This window comes from Ambystoma mexicanum, chromosome 12, assembly GCF_040938575.1.
Source record: "Ambystoma mexicanum isolate Mex_15411 chromosome 12, UKY_AmexF1_1, whole genome shotgun sequence".
Lineage (NCBI taxonomy): Eukaryota > Metazoa > Chordata > Amphibia > Caudata > Ambystomatidae > Ambystoma > Ambystoma mexicanum.
In genome coordinates this window covers 1,095,656,170-1,095,674,670 of record NC_090936.1, presented here as the reverse complement: position 1 = coordinate 1,095,674,670, position 18,501 = coordinate 1,095,656,170, and the positions used below count along the sequence as shown (strand labels likewise).

General features: G+C 49.1%; 1 protein-coding gene across 7 annotated transcripts in view; it reads right to left on the bottom strand.

Moving 5' to 3' along the window:
* Positions 1-18,501, bottom strand: part of TASOR2 (transcription activation suppressor family member 2) — a 1,665,218-nt gene that overhangs the window by 315,997 nt on the left and 1,330,720 nt on the right. For all 7 annotated transcript variants that reach the window (XM_069629643.1, XM_069629647.1, XM_069629648.1 and 4 more), the window contains one exon: positions 5,243-5,368. In XM_069629643.1, coding sequence (XP_069485744.1) covers positions 5,243-5,368 — 126 coding nt within the window. The remainder of the gene's footprint in view (positions 1-5,242; positions 5,369-18,501) is intronic.

Below are 18,501 nucleotides of genomic sequence, written 5' to 3'. Positions count from 1 at the left end.
CCGGGGGGTGCCACCCAAAGGTTAATCGGTTCAGCTGAATATCTTTGCCGAAGGCCAGTGCCACTCTTGTAAATTTTGCAGTTCCTACAGTAGCAGCCCAGGCAATGAGCCTTGCAGCAAAGTTGGCGCCCACCACTTGCTTGTAGCTCCTCCCCCTCACGGCCTGTAACCGGGCTTTCTCAGCAGCCATGGGTATTGCACCCTCTGGTTCTCGCAGGCAGATCGTGACACACCTCAGACCCGGTGAATTGTTTTCACAGAATTTCTTAGTTGTACCGCACTGTTTTCGCTCAGGATTTCTGCACGTTGTCCTATGGACTTCTGATATTGGCATTTATGAGATTTTGGTCCGTAGCTGGCTCCAAAACAGGATATATTTTAACCAGGATTTATGTCGGGTCGGAGCTCTGAGAATCAGGCAGCCATTAGTTCAGCAAGCAACAGCGCCCACCCGGCAAGGGCTAATTTCTGGGGGGCGGGGTGAAAGACTGTGCCTCCCTGCTGTGAGAGTAGGTGAGCTGGGCCCAGCGCAAGGGGCACCGGGGCTTGCTCAGACAGGATGAGCAGTTCTGAGAACCATGGTCTTGCGGGCCACCACAGAGCTATCAGGATGATACAGTGGTGCCGGGACTCCCTTGACCTTGCAAATCACCCTGTGAACCAAGAGGGAAGGCATATGTGTTCATGTTGTTCCATTAGATCTGCATCACGTCACCCAGATAGCACCAGCCATGTCCCTGCCAGGACGCGGACTGGGGGCACCTCCTGTTGGACCAGGCGGCAAAGAGATCCACCTGAGGATGATCCCATCTGTCGAAGACCCTGTGGAGGACAGGTTCTTTACAACTGCCATTCGTAGTTGTCTGCACCCAGCCTGCGAGCCTGTCTGCCTCCAGGTTGGACTCCCCCAGTAGGCGGATTGCTGTCAAGTACATGTTGTTTTCCAGAGCCCACTCTCAAATGTTGGATGCTAGAGTGCATAGGGGAGGAGACCTGGTGCTGCCCTGCTTGTTGATGTAATGCATGCTGGTGGAGCTGTCCATTTGAATGAGGATCGTCTTCCCCTTGATTGTCGGAAGGAAGGCTTTGAGAGAAAGCCAGATGGTCATCAACTCAAGCCAGTTGATGTGGGCTTCTTGTCCCAGAAAGACCAAACTCCATGGGCATTGCAGCTGTCCAGGGTGGCTCCCCAGCTCTCCAGGGATGTGTCTGTGGTGATGGTAACCTTCGGTGATGGTTGCCGGAAGGGCCTGCCTATCCGCAAGTTGAAGTCTGTGCTCCACGAGACAAGGTCCTGGAGGAGATGAGGTGGAATGCTGACCAGCTCTGTCTGGGAACCCCTGCCCTGACGCCAGGAGGCTGCAAAGTGCAACTGTAACTGCCTCATTCTGAGCCTCGTGTACGGCACTGCAAGGAGACATGCAGCCATGATACCCAAGAGGTGTTAGTACCGGTATCCGGTCATATTGTCAAACAAAAAAAATGTGAATGCCATTTCCTCTAAACAAATTGTGGCAAAAAAAAAATAAAAAAAATGTCGAATGCATTTTTATAATGTTATTTTTTTTGGGTTTAGCTAGTAAAAAACAGTGTAAATAAAAAAAAATGGGGGGTTGGAGGGGGGCCCACCCATTAAAAAAAGAAAAATAAAATGGACATTCGACATAGTCACTATAAACCGTGAGTACCACCATGCCAAGGTCTCTGCCCTGCTGAGGAAATGCCCACTGGCCTTCTTGATGGGTGTGATTTTGTCTTCTGAGGGGAAAACTCTCTCAGAGCTCGTATCGCAGATGAGGGCCAGGAATGTTAGATTCTGTGTAGGCTTCAGCTGCGACTTCTTGAGATTGATGGACAATCCCAACCCGTGTAGCATATTCATGAGGGCGGAAGCGATGTGGTGGACTGCCTCCGCAGACCTTGCCCTGACGAGCCAGTCAACTAGGTATGGGTAGACGTGGTGACCTTGGGCCCTGAGGAGGGCTGCCACTGCGTTCATAGGTCTTGTAAAGACCCTCTGAGCCAAATTGAGGCCAAAGGGTAGAAACTTGTATTGGAAATGGAAACCCATGATCCTTAACCTCAGGAAGGACTGGTGGGGTTGCCAGATCGGGACGCGCAAGTACGTATCCTTCAGATGCAGGGAGCACATCCAGTCTCCCGTGCACAATATCTCTGCAATAAGCGCTGGGGTAACGATCTTGAACTTTTAAAGAGGAAGGGAACGGTTCAGGGTGAAAAGGTCCAACACAACTCTCAGGCCCGCCTGGTTCTTTGTGTATGGTGACAATCCGTGAATAGAATCCCAGACCCTGCTAGGAGGCTGGGACTTACTCCACTGCCTGACTCTCTGCGAGCGAGTGTTGGCCAACAGAGTTGTTGTCCCAATCTGTGGGAGCAGAGGGGAGAGAGGAGAATAGAGGTAGGCAAAGCCGGTGGAAACTACTGATAGGATCCAGGGGTCCGCGAACATTGCATGCCAGCATTTAGAGTGAAGGGCAAGCCGCCTCCCCACCGGAGAATTGTGGATCCGGATGGGCGTGTCATGCCTTTTTATCGTTTGAGGCTGAGGAGGGGGACTGAAAAAAGCCCTTATGTGCCGCCTTGTGCTGTTTGCGGCGGTGCTGGCTCAGAGATCGTTCCAGCTGCCTGCACCATCTTTCCTGGAAGCCCCGGAACCCTCCGAAGGACTAACCCTTGTCGAAACACTGGTACGTCTGGCTGTACGCCTTAGGGATGGACTTCGTGAGGACGGATAAGGATTTGGCAGTCTGGGAACTGTTCTTATCAAGTTCCTCATCTGTAGTGGAATGGAACACGTCACCACCCTCGAATGGAAGGTCCAATATGCGTTCCCGGACATCCGGGTTGAACTTGGTAGCCCCTAGCCAGGCCGTTCTTCTCATGTGCATTGCAATGCAGATGGCGCGACCTGAGGTGTCAATGTGAGCCACTGTGGACTCCATTATGTCCTATGCTAACATCTTTGCTTCCGCCAGCTCCGTTTTGAAGCGCGCCTGACTCTGTACAGGAAGTTCCGGAAGGAAGTCAGCTATTTCCTGTTAAAGTCTTTGGTTGACAGCAGTGAGCATAGCGTCCGTATTGGACTGACGCTATATTGGAATAGATTTTGTTTCTGTGTGCTTCCAGGATCTTCTCCTCCTTACTAAGGAGTGCTATAGCTGAAGTAGCCGAGGACGGTTGCGGCTTGAAGTAGATTGAGGCCGCAGCGATCACCGAGGAGTGTGGCTGAGGATGTGCTGACAGCAAGGGTGGACCACCCACCAACTGCCTGTACTTGGTGTTGAGGCACCTGTTGGTAGGCTGCACCGAATGAGGTTTAAGCCATCCTTTTTTGGCCAGTGCCACGATGTCCTTTTGAATTGGAATCCCCGTTATAGCCGTTGGATGCAGAGTGAGAACCTCCGCCCAAGACCACAGCCTCTGGTTGTTCAACCTCAGGTTGACGAAGCCCTAAGTATTCGGCTAGTCCTGCAAGCCATTCATGAAATGCCGTGGCCTTAGAAGGTGTGTCGGGATCCTCCTCCTCATCGGTGTCCACCAACACCAATGTGTCCTGTTGGTCAGGTGCAGCTGAAGGAGTGCTGGGAGCAGGGGTGTACTGACAGTAGCCGGCTGCTGCTGTGGCGGCTGATAGGGAGCCGGCAGGACTACTGGAGGCGTGGGGGCCAGTGTACTGGGAAATGGCGTGGGCAGCTGGTGCTGCATAGGAGTCAGAGGCACCGGAACCAAGGGCGGATTGGCCGTGGGGGCTAGCAGCAAGACCGGAGGGAGCATGTCGCTGATCACATCCTTGAGGATGACGTCCATCTGTGTAGACATCAAAAGCGTAAGGAATCTTTAAAAAAAAACGGTCCTCACAGGCTGGTGGAGTGCTTCGTGACGCGGGCATGGGAAGAGGGCCCTGGAGGTGCGCAGACCTGGACATACTCGGTCATGCTGTATGCGTGGTGTATCTACCATGTGACGCTGAAGGGTATGCTGTAGGCCACCTGCCCAGACGAAGACCAGTCCCACCTGGAAACTCGTTCCCCTACCTGGTACCCGAAGGGGGATGGTGTCAGATGAGTCACCATTTTATCTGGCCCGGTGGCCATTTTGTCAGGCTGCATGCCACATGCACGAGACGTGGTGCTTGCTGCGTTGGGCCTTGCCTCTTCCTGGACTCTTGGCGGTGGAGATTGAGGCCTACCGTGCACCTCAGGATGGGGTCTGGTAGGTGAAGTGCCCTCGGCTGTGTCGCCAGGTAGTGCTGCGTACAGGTGGCCCGCAGCCCCTCGGGCGGAAACCCGGTAATAGAACCTAGTGGTCCCTCAGCAATGTCATTGGTAGGATCTCACAACCCCTCGGCCTGGAGCTGAAGCACCTCAGTACCTGCACTGGTGCTAGGACCTGAAAGGCCCCTCCCTCTCGTGTGCTTCCTGGGGAAGGAGTCGCCCTTGCGGGATACGGATGAAAACAGTGCCCCTAGACTTGTGTCTGACGAATTCCTTCAATTCCTCTGGAGGCGACCTTCCGAAGCGCTCCCTCCACCGAGCTAGCCTGTTCTTCAGAGCGCGTAGTGTGAGTGCATCACACGCTGTACAACTCTCCCCGCTGTATTCGGAGCAGAGGCATAGAGTATGGGGGTCAGACGTAGGAAGAGCCCCTATCACGCTGGATGCCTGCTGAAGCCCACTGATGTCGACATGCGCCGGGAATGAGCGTTGCGCCAGAGGACAGAGTCATCTGAATAAAGACAAGAAAAAGAAGACAAAAGTACTTCTCCGGGAAAAAGCGCATGAATTACTAGGCCGGAGGCATGACCCAGGTGCGCTGGTGAAAGCGCTCCGTTCCTGTCAATGCAGAAAAGAGAACTGGGGGAGTGGCGCCGGTGGGCGGAAAAAGGGGAGTGCATGCTCCCAGGACCGTGCCCCCATGTGCATCTAAATTTAAAGGGGAAGTTGATTTTTCTGGTGGAAAAGGTTCCTACTCCCGACCCTAGCGAGGGACGCCCATACAGTATGGAGGAAAGGAGACGGGACATAGGACTAAAGATGATACTTGGCAAGTGCACCCTCAACAGCTGCATAATGGAATTTTAAAACGTTTTTTGTATCAACAGTGTAGGTTTTTGACAAGAAAAAAAAAGTGTTTGATTACTAAATGCGTTTCAGATGATCATTAAAAAAAGCAGCCATTTAATCTATTATGCTTTTCCAGACAACAGTTACAAACTCACCTCTTGCAAATGTGCAGCTATGTCCTCATTTCTCATGATGACAGTCAGTACACAGTCTTCAGGATGCTCAGCTTCACAGAACTGACGTGGCTCCATTTCACTGTAGCCATCTCTCTTTAACATGGTCTGAAATACAAATATTTGTAAGAGCAAAATAAACTTTTATACGTTTGTGAATTAATAAGAAAAGGTAAAGGTTACACAAGGTGTAATTTATAAAAAGGTTTTCGATTACAATACCTCTATATGTAAATAAAAGTCCTAAATTGGGGATGGCAATAAGACCTGTGACTTGCTGCCCCCATATTAAAGTCCACATGGCCCTGACCAGATCTTTTTTGCCCCTACTATTCTGGGAGTCCTAGTGAAGGTGGGGGGAGGGGAGGATTGGGTAAGGCTGGTTCTCAAAGATATTATTAGCCCATTGCCTCTTCCGGCATTAGGGAGATCAATTTCAAACATTCTTGTTAGCCCCTGTATTTACTATGCAGGCTGCTCACTGCTCTCGATGGGTGTTAGAACATATTTTCTTTTTGCTGCTTTCCTCCGATAGCTTTATGGGACACCCTTTCGTTTTGCTTCTTGTTAAGATGGATTTCTATAATCTGGAGTGGTGGACACATGTTAGGAGGTCACCCTAGGTACGATTTGCAGGGAGATTTAAGTGCTTAGCCAAACCCCTTTCAAGGTACGTGGATGAGCAGTCGAGGCTTAGTGTCAGGAAAGTTTGAGTGGGGTCAGGAACCCCCAAATAAGTCCATAGGATAGGACACAATAATTCAATTTCGGTATTCAGTTACAAAAATACAGTTATTTACTTTAGGCCTTCAGAACACACAGAAAAATTAAACTAGCAGGCACTACCATCACACAAAATTCTATAAAACAAATATATACACTCACCATTAGGTTCACTTTATAAACACAATCAAATAAATTATCAAGCAAGGCAAGTACGTACTGAAGATGTAATAAAATGATGGGAACCAAGCTCAAGTATAATATCCTAACTTTGGACGTCCAAACCTTAAGATGAATGCGGAATGCAGCCTTGGGGCAAAATGTCACAGGGTCCAAAGCAATGTTTCTCACAGGTATGTGTTCTCTTTCAAAAGGATGCAATGGGCTTGTGGTGGTTATTAGTTTCAAACTAATTACAATTTCTATAACAATTTACCCAAGGATAGACAAGTTTCTTCCTTTTGTCCAGATCCAAGGCTGCAGACAGGATACCCGGCGCAGCTTCGACGACCAAAGGTGAGTGGAGGGGAGACCGGAGACAAAGGAACTAGGTCCCAATGTCATCCCCCCGTGGGGCAGAGGGGACAGGGCACACTGATGCCAATTTACCACCCCGACTCTGATTTTCCAGGCAGTCATTATGGATCATCTGAAGGCTGGATCTTCCGCCCTTTGTTTTAGTGGGCGGTGCCCAGTAGCTGCGTGCTTGAGGATTATTCCAGTCGGGTGCAACAGCAAGACGCAACTGTTGTCGGTGAAGAAATTCAGAACCCAATGATGCAGACCTCTTCAGGATACTTTACAAGATGGAGCAAGGTGACTTCCACCTATAATCACTGTTTGCAGGTGACGATAGTCGCCGTCACCAGAACTGCTCCAGGACCGGTTCCCTTGAAGTTAGGAAGCTGGAATTCAGGGAGAAGGCAACTTGTGGCACAAGCTAGCAGCCATCAACGTTCTGGTCTCGAACGCGGAATGCTGACGGTTCTGGCGGGGTAGCCCACGAGAGATCTGGTCAGTCCACGGGCAGTCCAGGGACACTTCCAATGGCTCGGAAGGGCTGGATCCTCAATCTTTTCTAATACTTGTCCTAATACTTGTTTTGAACCCTGTCCTGACTTTTTGGTGTTAAGTAAAGCCTTCTGCTTTACTACCCTCGCCTGTTTTGGATAAAAGGATTGTCTCCTGCAGCTATTAGACAGATCATCATTGGAGCCAAGTCCCCCACCAAGAAAAGCAGCCGCTGACTACCTGAAGACTACCTTTGCAGCTGACCAGCATCAAATCCAGTGCTTTCCTAGTGAAGCCCTCCTCCATTGCCTGGTCTCTAGAAGACACCCGTCGGTGCCGATGGGAACAACCATAATCAACCCCTGTTCAAGGATCCACACCTTCTTAGCCTTCGGAAGAGTCCCTGGACCAAACGGTGGACTGACCAGTTTTCTTCTGGGTTACTTTGCTGCAGCTGTCAGCATTACGAGTTAACTCCTGTCCCTAAATCACTCTTTGCTGACTTTGGTCTGTTGAGGCCTGGTCAATGATCCCTTCCTAGGACTATCCGTGAGTGATTTCACTGTAATGTACTTTAACATTTTGACTATTATTAATCATACTGATTGGCACTGGCAATTATTTATAAACCTAGCTGAAAATTATCTACTTTGGAACGTTTGGGCAGAAGGCACCATACCACCATATGAAAGCTGTTTTATGATTATCCTGAAGTGTTACGTCTAAGGCATCCAAACACTTACCTTACTTGTGTTGCACTGGTCATTTACATTTACAACACTGGCCTTTAACATTGGGTAGCTCACATACATGCCATAAAGTGAATTTTGAGAAGTGGTAGTACAGTGTGAGTTAAGGTTACACTTTTAGTGTTATAAAGCTTGATTAGATCAGTGAAAAAGTTCATTTGGACTAATTGTTTGCACCTTAACTTTGGCATTTCCTGCAATTGTAGACTTCACCTTTTCATAGTTAGTAACATTAGTTGTTTTAAAAACTAAAAGTGTCGTCCCACTATGGAATGTGTGTACAACATATGTTACTTACCCAGTACTAGTTTTTCTGGCGATTGTATCTGTTTAGAGTCACATGCTGTGCATATCCCACCATCCAGTGGTTGGTCTGCAGTATTACAGCTTATTTACTTTTAACATAAAAGTAAGTACCCACAAGGGTATTGCTGTATCTCTATCCCTCTCCTACAATATCCCTCAGTGCCTAATGTGATGAATTTGGCAATGTCATCACAGCTTCCATTGGGGAAGCCTCCCCTCACATGGACAGGGTTAGGCATACTCTTCCTGATGAGTAACCTTGCAGTGGCTATTTGAGGGAGGATCGCAGAGCGGGATGACCCGCACGGAGGCAAGGGTGACCTGTCAGATAGAACTTGATACTCCCTTTAGCAATCCCAGGTTCATAGCCAAGACCCTCTAATACCCAAGACCTTAATGGGCTATTGCCATCGGTTTGTTTCCCCCTTGTAGAAGAACTATAGAAACCTCTTCCCCATATTCTTTAGGTCAAACCCCCATCTATGACCTAGGCATACAAATATCTAACAAAAGTCCTTTTACTTCTGAGATACCCTTTTCTGGAAATGTTCTCATGTAAAACCACTCAGAAAAACAATCTTAACACTATATATCCGCGGACATCCACGGACTCCAACTCCCATAATCCCAGAAGTACCGAGACGAGTAGGATAAAGGAGTTGGATCAAGGTAAAAGGAGCCCGAAGATAAATGTGCAGATTAGTTGTTCTACTGTTGTACAAATCACCTGTGCATGGGACATTTAAAGATGGCAACCACACTACTGAGCATGGCGGTGCAGGAGAAGATGTTGCTTCCTATGCTGAGGTCTTCGAGTGTGGGAGACACGTACCGGTGAGGCAGAGCAGAGGAGTCAGTTGAGGAAGAAGGAGAAAAACAGTGCACAAGCAGCAGGTGCTGTGGAGACGCCAGGAGCCCCGCAAGAGTACCTGGGCGCTCGGCCACTTGAAGAGGCAGCGTTCTCCATACCGGGACAGTAAGGGAAGTAGGTGTGAGACTGCTTTGCCGAGAGGGAAGCAGGAAGGACGTCTGCACAATCCAGAGTGGGAAGCAAGCAGAAGAGTCACATCGCAGATTCACGAACAGTATCCGGAGACACTGGAAGGAACCAGTGATTCAAACTAAAGCCAGTGGCGACCCAAGTGGTGCTCCGGTGACGGCGCCAACGACAATGTGAATTTTATAAAATTGCTAATACAGAAACAAGAAATTTGTTTGAATACAGAAAAGGCAAAGCACAGATTCAAGCCCCAATAAGATACAAATGTATAAGATGCAAGTGTGGGGCAAAGTTTGAACAAACATTACCACAGACAGATATAGCGAGTTAAGAATGGTATAGGCAGTTATGGTGATACAGAGGAACTTTGAAACCTATATGAAGTCCTGGCAAGGGAAGGATACCAGCTAAGTGAAACACAAGAGTAGTCCTGGCAGGAGAGTAAACCAGGCAGTTGGAATTGCACAGAGTCCTGGCAGGAGAGTATACCAGACAAGTTGCAAAGCTACAAGAAATACTAAAAGGAGGACATTATTTGCTAGACAAAAGAGACACTTGTGTTAAAGAGACTGTTGCAGAACCTGTTGCCTAACAGGAACATTGTGAATCCAGGAGAGTGTAAGGAAAGGCATGGCATCAACAGTAAGACAGATACAAGTGACCATAGTTCAAGGGTGTTCATTGAACTTTATATAAGGGCGAGATAAACGCCCATCTAATCCTAAATCTACAGATGGGAGCAAGCTACAACCATCAAATAATAACGCAGTCCTAGTGGTGTCTTGTCAAAATAAAAGGGCCTTTACAAAAAAAAAAAAGAAAACGATTGCCAATCCTTCCCGCCGCTAAATACAAATAATGGGGGAAATATTGTTATGAAGAAAAAAAAAAGAAATGTTCAAAAATTATATGTCAGGTTTGTAGGCCGCTGGCATCCCTTCCCAATGTTTTTAGCACAGGATAAGGCAGTTCACTTGAGCATAGCACAGTCTCTAGCTTCGTTAGCACGAGGTTACAGTTCACTCATCAGCATCAGGGCCTCCGGAGCTTAAGTCTCCTTGCTTCCCAAAGTCTCTTCACTCAAATGGCATGATACAACAAGTTCTTTTCCCTTTTCAGATTTTCACAAGTATTCAAATCAGGTGATTCAATATCCACCAGAGATCCCCTCAACTGAGCTGAGATCCTTTTAGCATAAAGTTCTGCACAGGCTTCCCTCTGCCGGGCTCGAGCCGTCACACAATGTTCATAGGTTCTTCCTTTTTGGGTGACTCACGGTTCACCCCGGATCCGCTCAGCCGGATCAGTTCATTTCTACACCATTAGTCTCAGCCGGGCTCGGGCCTATGTCAATATTACATCAAGCATCAAAGTCTTTCGAAGGTGCATGTGGTTTGGCTTGACCCGTTGCAGGACCACTTCGATTTCACAATTCTCTTTAACGTTCGCACCCTTCCGCATGGATACCTGACAGAGATCTTCGAATGAACACCCACGTGATGCTGGACCACTCTGTATATGGTATCATATTTTAGCTTCAAGGTTCATTCACTCATCTGCTGTCTTAATAATCTTCTTCATACATACAGTTGCCCTAACTCACCGGCTGTGCAGCTTTGCTGTACCACGGCGGCGAACGCTTTTCCTTGCATTGACTATCGGCGCTGGAGAGCCCCGGGTACCGCAAACACACAATGCAGGATCTTTTAGCTTCAATTCCGGTTCTTATGCTTTCTACTTTTGAAGGCTCATGAAAGATGCGTTTTGCCAGTGAAAAGGTCAAGGGTATTTCCCTTTTTGCAATCCTCTTTGTTCTTGCCGTTCTTCCACCTTGTATTAAACTGCCATCTTGGAACTGCTGCTTCCTCGTGTGCTTTGCCTTGCTTAAAGTGTGCTTTCATGCTCCGCTTTATATCCGTGTGGGGAAGTGTGATGGAAGTCAGGTGTGTGTAATTATCAGTAATTGCCTGACCCCTGTGCTGGGACATGCCGGGTATACGACTCGGGTGTTCGTGTCGGGAAAAGGGGACAGGGGTTTGAATTCCTAAGTATCCTACAGGGAAGGATGGGGAAAAGATGTTAAAGGGAAGCGGATACTGCATCTCCCCACCCGGTGTCCCACTTCCACTCCACGTAGACCCCTCATCGAGGTGATCCTCCCGCACTGGTCCACCCCCGAGAACTGGATCCAAAAGCGATGGCCGTGTCCTGTCCACCTGGAGGACAGATCCCAGGGACTAGCGGATGAGAAACCTTCAGGTTTCTCACAAGCGACACTAAAGGAACAGTTAGTAAAAGAGACAAAGCCATCCCATTTCCAGGGGAAGGGAACCACCCCCTGGTCCAAGGTCTTTCATCCTTGGAGAACATTTTCATTGGAGCTATTCTAATATGCAGTTGTGAATACTTTTTTGCCAATATCAGGTTGAAGACATTTCCATTCAAACATTGTTTTGTTTATAGCGTGAGGGTCAGGATTGGACGTTTTGGACACAAGGACAGCTTTTCAGTTATGGACATCCTGGCACAGACCGATCCTTTGTTTTTGGTTTTGTATGTAGGGAAACTCCTCTTTAGAATAGATGGGGTCATAGAGGCCTTTTCCAAACCCATTTTCATTTAAATAAAAGTCTTTAACCAAAAACATGACAACGTTGTGTCTGGCTTTCATTTCTGCCCGTCACACTACACACTCAGATTGTTTATTTTCCGTCAATGTGTTGGACAGAGAGCATGTTGTAGTAGTGCAGAGCATTGTGTTATGCCTGCACAGCAAGGAGGGGTGTATGCATGAGACTACAAAATGATACAAAAAAAGAATATTACTGGGTAAGTAATATCAATCTATTTAAGCTTGTGAATCTGTTTAGAGTCCTGTGACGAATAAAGGGAATTCGGTCCCTTTCTCCCCAAGGGGGAACCTCCCTCCCTGTGAGGCTAGGGAGGTTAGCCTGCTCTGGAACACCCTCCTCTTAGGGGTTGAGGCAAGTGGGACCTCGCCAAAAGAGACTCTCCCTTTCCAGACAAGGACTCCCATTCCCGTGAGGTACTCCCGGATGCCCTCCGCATGACAGCCTATATGGAACTATCTAATATACCAAATCATTACACGTTCCATGACTGGTACGAAGATAAAATAAAGGTATACCCATTGATCCAAGAGTGCTTCTACCGCATCACAAAAGCCTGGTTCTGGAAAACAATAGAAGTCCCACAGATAGCCTATTGGTGGATAAAAGTATGGGAATTGTTGGGTCTGGAGAAACTCACGGCCATGCAAGACGGAAAGCTCTCGAGGTTCTGGAAAATCTGGCACCTTTTTCTGGATTATGTCTCTGACAGGGAGAACATGTTCTTTCAACCGCAACTCATGAAGAAATTTATGAACACTTGATATTCGATGCTGATCTAATGAATTTATGATCAGTAGACAAGACCTAATTGTGTTTTTTATTTTTTAACCACCCTCCCTTCAATTAACGACGTATGATGAATTTGATAAACTGAATACATTTATGAAATGTAAAAGTTAATACATGTTGAAAGGGGAATTCATTGTTGGAAGGGGGGGGTGGGAATTTACAATAAGGGGAGCAGTCAATTGTTATGTAAAAGGGATGATTACCCAATATCCAAGAGACAGAGTGTGAACACACTAAAGAAAGACACTTGGGAACTAAAGACCAGAGAGGTCCCTAGGATGAACCTTATCCAAGAAAAAACATTTGGGAAAAGAGGAGCCATAAGCATTTGGACAACAAAAACCACGAGTTTAGTTACTTGATAAGTGGATATAGTCTAGTCAGGCCTGCAAATTGTGGCTCTTAACCAGCGGATTCGAGGAAGAGAATACCTACTCCTCAGAGTTCTTGTATGCTCCAATAGCAGCCAGAGAAGTGCGGCATGTGTCTACTTGCACCCCTGGGTGTGCGAGGTGTGCAGAGAAGCACAACACGTCATCCAACGTGCAAGTCAACGGGTCAATTTCCTTTGATTCCGCCCAGTGACAGAACCTGGTCCACTTGCTTTTGTACTAGCTCCTGGTAGCGTCACTCCTAGCCCCCTGTATAATGTGCAGGTTAGACTGCGACAGGTGCATATGCTTGAGGGAGATCTGCTCAGGAACCACACTGCGAGAGCTAACATCTGCGGCGAGCGGTGGCACCCCTGCTGAGAGAGTAGGTGTGCTGGGCCCAGCCGGAGGTGTACAGGGGCCTGGTCCGACAGGCTGAGCAGTTTGAGAACCAGGGTCTTGCTGGCCAGCATGGCGCTACCAGGATGATCCGAAGGTTTCCCTGATCCTGCAGATGACCCTGTGTACCAGGGGAGTGGGGCGGGGGGAAGCGTATTCGTTCATGTTGCTCCACGGGATCTGCATTGCGTCGCCCAGGAAACCCCTGCCTTGCCCCAGCCAGGAGGCGAACTGGGGGCAACTCCTGTTGGTACTGGTGGCGAAGAAGTCCATCTGTGGATGACCCCCACCTGTTGAATATCCCCTGAAGGACCTGCTTGGTCAACTGCCATTCGTAGTTGTCCGCACCCAGCCTGCTGAGCCTGTCCACCTCTAGGTTGGACTCCCCCGGGAGGTGGACTGCCGACGGGTGCATGTTGTTCCCCAGAGCCCACTCCCAAATGTCTATCGCCAGTCAGCAGACGGGAGGGGACCAGGGGCCACCATGCTTGTTGATGTAATACATGTTGGTGGGGCTGTCTGATTGAATGAGAATCGCCATGCCAGTGATTGTGGGTAGGAAGGCTTTAACGGGACCATACTCCATTGACACTGGCTGTCCAGGGCAGCTCTCCATCCCCATAGAGAGGAGTCTGTGGTAATGGTGACCCGAGGCGCTGGTTGCCGGAAGGGCCTGCCTAACCGCAAGCTGTTGTCTGTACTCCACCAGACTAGATCCTGGTGGAGATGATGTGGTATGCTGACCTGCTCTACCTGAGAACCCTTCTTCTGGTTCCAGGAGGCTGAGAAGTGTAGCTGCAGCCGCCTCATTTTGAGCCTCATATGTGGCACTGCAAAGAGACACGCGGCCATGACTCCCAGTAGGTGTTGGTACCACCAATCCGAGGTCACTGCTCTGCTGAGAAAATGCCCAGTGGCCCTCATGATGGACATGATCCTGTCCTCTGAGGGGAAGATGCACTCGGAGTGCATGTCCCAGATAAGGTCCAGGAAGGACAGGCTCTGCGTGGCCACAAACTGTGACTTTTTGGGGTTCCCAGATCGGGACGTGTAGGTGGGCATCCTTCAGATACAGGGACCACATCCAGTCTCCCGCACACAATGTCTCCGCTATGACGGCTGGACCAACTTGAACGTTTGGAGGGGCAGGGAAAGGTTCAAGGTGGAAAGGTCTAACTCCTCTCAGGCCAACCGTGTTCTTTTTGTGTATGGTGAAAATGTGTGAGGCTGGGACTTCCTCCACTGCCTGGCTAGCTTTGAGCGAGTGGATTTTTGCCAACAGAGTTGCTGTACCAATCTGCGGGAGCAGAGGGGAGGAAGGAGGAATGGGGAGCTGGAAGCCAATGGATACTACTGAGAGGATCCAAGGGTCCGTGAACCTTGTCCGCCAGTGGTGTATGTGAAGGGCAAGTCTGCCCCCCCACCGGAGACTTGTGGATCAGGGTGGGCCTGTCACAGCTTCTTCCCCTCTGAGGGCGGGGCTGAGGAAGGGGCCTGGAAAAAAACCTTTGTTTGCCGCCTTGTGCTGCTTACGCTTGTGCTGGCTGGGGTATCTTTCCAGTAGTCTGGACAGGTCTCTCCTAGAAGCCTCTGAAGCCTCCGAAGGACCGACCCTTGTCGGAGCGCTGGTGCGTTTGGCTGTAGGAGTGGACTTAGTGTGGATAGATAAAGATTTTGCTGTCTGTGAGCTATTATTTTTCTTATCAAGTTCCTCATCCGTTGTTGAATGAAACAGGTCACCCCCCACGAAAGGCAGATCTAGTATGCGTTCTTGCACATCTGGATTAGAATTTTATCACCCTGAGCCAAGCCATCATTCTCATGTCCGTGGCTATACAAATGGCTCGCCCTGAAGTGTCAATGTGGGCCACTGTGGACTCCATTATGTCTTGTGCCACGGTTTTGGCGTCTGCCAGCTCAGCCTTGAAGCAAGCCTGGCTGTGAATAGGGAGCTCAGGGAGGAAATCAGCAATCTTCCGCCACAGCTTCTGGTTGACACCCGGCAACATGGCGTCTGCGTTGGCCTGGCACAGGTGGCGTTAGAATAAATGTTATTCCTGAACACCTCCAAAAGATTTTCCTCCTTGCCCAGGAGTGCTGAGGTCAAAGTTGCAGAGGAGGATTGTGGCTTGAAGTATAGGGATGCTGCCGCTGTCACAGAGGAATGTGATTGGGGGTGCACCGACAATAGGAGGGTGTCTCCTTCCGTTTCCCTGTACTTAGCGTCGAAATGCCTAGTGGTAGGTTGGGTAGAGTGTGGCTGCTAGGCAGAATCCTGTGCAGTTCCCTTGGGGAACACTGCAAAAAGATTAAGACTACAGGAGTAAGCAGTAAACCCAATTGGTTTCAGTCTGCACCACACAGATTTACCTGGTAGCTGTGGCTGAGCAGTCAGGCTTCTCTCAAGAAGAGTAGGGCAGTATATAGAGTATACACAATAGGGCTAAAAACACAGTAGAGCAAACAAACACTGACCAGAGCTTTGTATAAAAAGTATATAATTATTTATTTAAAACACACTTTAGGCAATATACCAGCACTCCAAATCAAAAGGAAGTTAAAACACAGTCAGTTAAAGTATACACACGTCCCTTGATAACTATCAGACAAGTCAGAGTTAAAACCCCACGATTTGTTAATCCGATGTGAGCGCGTAATCTGATGGCACTCCAATAGTTCAGTTAAAGGGAGAGAAAAAGGCAGAACATAGAAATAAAACGGGTCGCAACACTTTTAGGAGTTCTCAGCAAGGGAATAAAGGAGGTATATACTGTAGAGCCAAAGTTCATAGGCCAGGCCCACTTTAAATGGAGCAAAGTGAAATGTGCCCAGGATCACACGGTTTAAAATGCACTAAAAGTCTTTGCCGAAGGTTCAGAAGAGGTTGGGGCGATTCAAGAAGGTAAAGTTAGAAGGTCTGGGGCCAACCCAGTTGGAAAGCCAAGGATTTAAGGGTCACCTTGGGCAAACCAAAGAAAGGGAGGCCAGGCAGGACACAGTACCTTAAATAGAGAGGAAGCTCCAGTGGTGGCAGTTGTTCCTGGCAGTGGTTGCAGTTTGTTGTTTCGACCAGGGGAAGAGAGGATCTCGTCGAGGAGGAAATGTGGAGTCGTTGCACTGCACAGGGATGAAACCAGCCGCAGAGTTTGTTGATAAAAGGTGCGTTCCTTTTATTCGCGGTCAAAGTGGTGAAGCTTGGCTATCCGACCACCGGGGTGCTTGGCATGGGCGATTCGACCAAGAGACGTCTTTGGCAGGCGAAAGGGGCGAACTGGTTGGTCCCACCAGCTCAGAGGAAGAAGACTCGCCCAGCAGAAGATCTTCTCTTGTCGTTGAGAAAGTGAGAGTTTGTTGCAGCAGGGCTCCACCGGTGGTGTCGTCGTTGCAGATGGCTCAGCTTCTTCCCTCTTCGGATTCTTAGGTCCTGTGGCGACTTCTGAAGTTCCAGTCCCAAAGGCCCTGCTTTTATGCAGAAAACCCCCCATTCAACAGCCTATCTGTCACTCAAACACGCTAAGTGGTGAGCCGGGCGGCTCACCACTGGCCCAATCAGAACAGAGTGCGACTTGAGTTGCTAAGGCAACGCAGTCCAGGGTGCCAATTCCCCTCCCCACCCATCCTGTGGAACCCAGACAGTGTGGCACCATTTGGAGGGCTTCTGTGGAGAAGCCCGCCAAAAAAGTGGAACAAAGGGCTCGACCTTGGTCAGAGTTACAGAGACGGACACAAATGCCATTTTAGAAAAGAGTTCTGGCAAAAAGACCCAACCGTGCATTTAATGTTAAATAAACCGGCGGTATCTTTAACATTGCACCAAAAAGTGGTGTGTTTAAAATCAATGGGAAAATCCCGTAGGAAATATTCCAGTGGAATATTTTGCGTGGTAACCACTGCCACCAGCCAGAAACTCGACAAGGTGGGACTGGACAGTGCCCCCTTCAAAACAGACCCACGGGCAATTTAATTAACCCCTTCCAGTACTTCCACAATATGATTGTTTGTACTGGTTCTGTTCACAATTTAAGACTAGTAAAGTCAATGGTGACTTTACATGCCCTGGGAGACAGTAGTCAGTCCCAGGGTATGGAGTCTATGTTTGGGCGTCACTATGACACCCCTGTGTTACTGCACTGGGGGTGCTGTGTAACAAATACACAAAAAAACAGATGATACCCTATGGAATAAAAGACCCCCATAGCCCAAAATCACACAAATAGTCAAGAGACATACCTCAAATCATGCCTAAGAGTGGGAGTAAAAGAGTGTCACTCTTAGCAGGAGAAAAACAACAAACCCCAAAAATCCAGCAAAGCTGCTGGGGGACTCACTAGGTTTGGGAAATTAGCCTTATAAGAGAATTTTACCTAACAGTGGCTTGAGCCGATCTTTTTTGGCAAGCGCTACAACATCTTTTTGAAGTGGGATTCCATTTCTAGTGTGGGTCGTAGTGTAAGCACTTCAGCCAGTAACCCCGACTCTGGTTGTTCCACCTGTGGTTGCATGATTCCTAGGTACTCAGCCACCCCCGCCAGCCGCTCATGAAAAGTTTTGGCTGACTATGAGGTGCCCGGGTCTTACCTCCTCGTCTCTGTCCATTGTTGTGTCCTGCGGGTCAGGAGTAGCCGGAAGAGTTCTGGGCGCAGGCAGTTCTAGCATGCAGATTATCAGTGCCGTCGGCTGCTCAGGTGGCTGCCGTGACTGGTACAGGTATGGGAGCCGGAGGCTGAGCTGGACCCTGGGACGGTGTGGCGTGGGTGTTTGCGGCTGTACAGGATGGAGCATGTCCCCGATCATGTCCCTGAGGATGGTACCCATCTGTGGTGATCTCATGAATGCGAGGAACTTCTCGAAGAACCTGCCTTCACAGGCTGGAGGAGTTCCTGATGGTAAAGGCATAGGGGTCGGGCCCTGACACTGCTGTGTCCTGGGAATGGCCCGTCTCGCTGCATAGAAGGAAGTATACCTGCTCTGCGAAGAGGATGGATAGGATGTGGACCAAGTGACAGGGGTTGATCAATCCCACCTGGTATCTTGTTCCCCTGCCTGGTCTCCGAAGGGAAAAGGCGCCGGGTGAGACGCCATTTTGTCTGGCCCGGCGGCCGTTTTGTTTTGCTCCGTGCCACGTGCCTGCGTCGGGGAACTTACTGAGCTCGGACCGGTTTCCACCAGTACGCTGAGCGGTGGTGGTTGTGGCCTTCCCTGCACCCCAGGTCTCGGCCTGGTTGTCGAAGTGCCCTCGGCTGCGGTGCCAGTAGTGCTG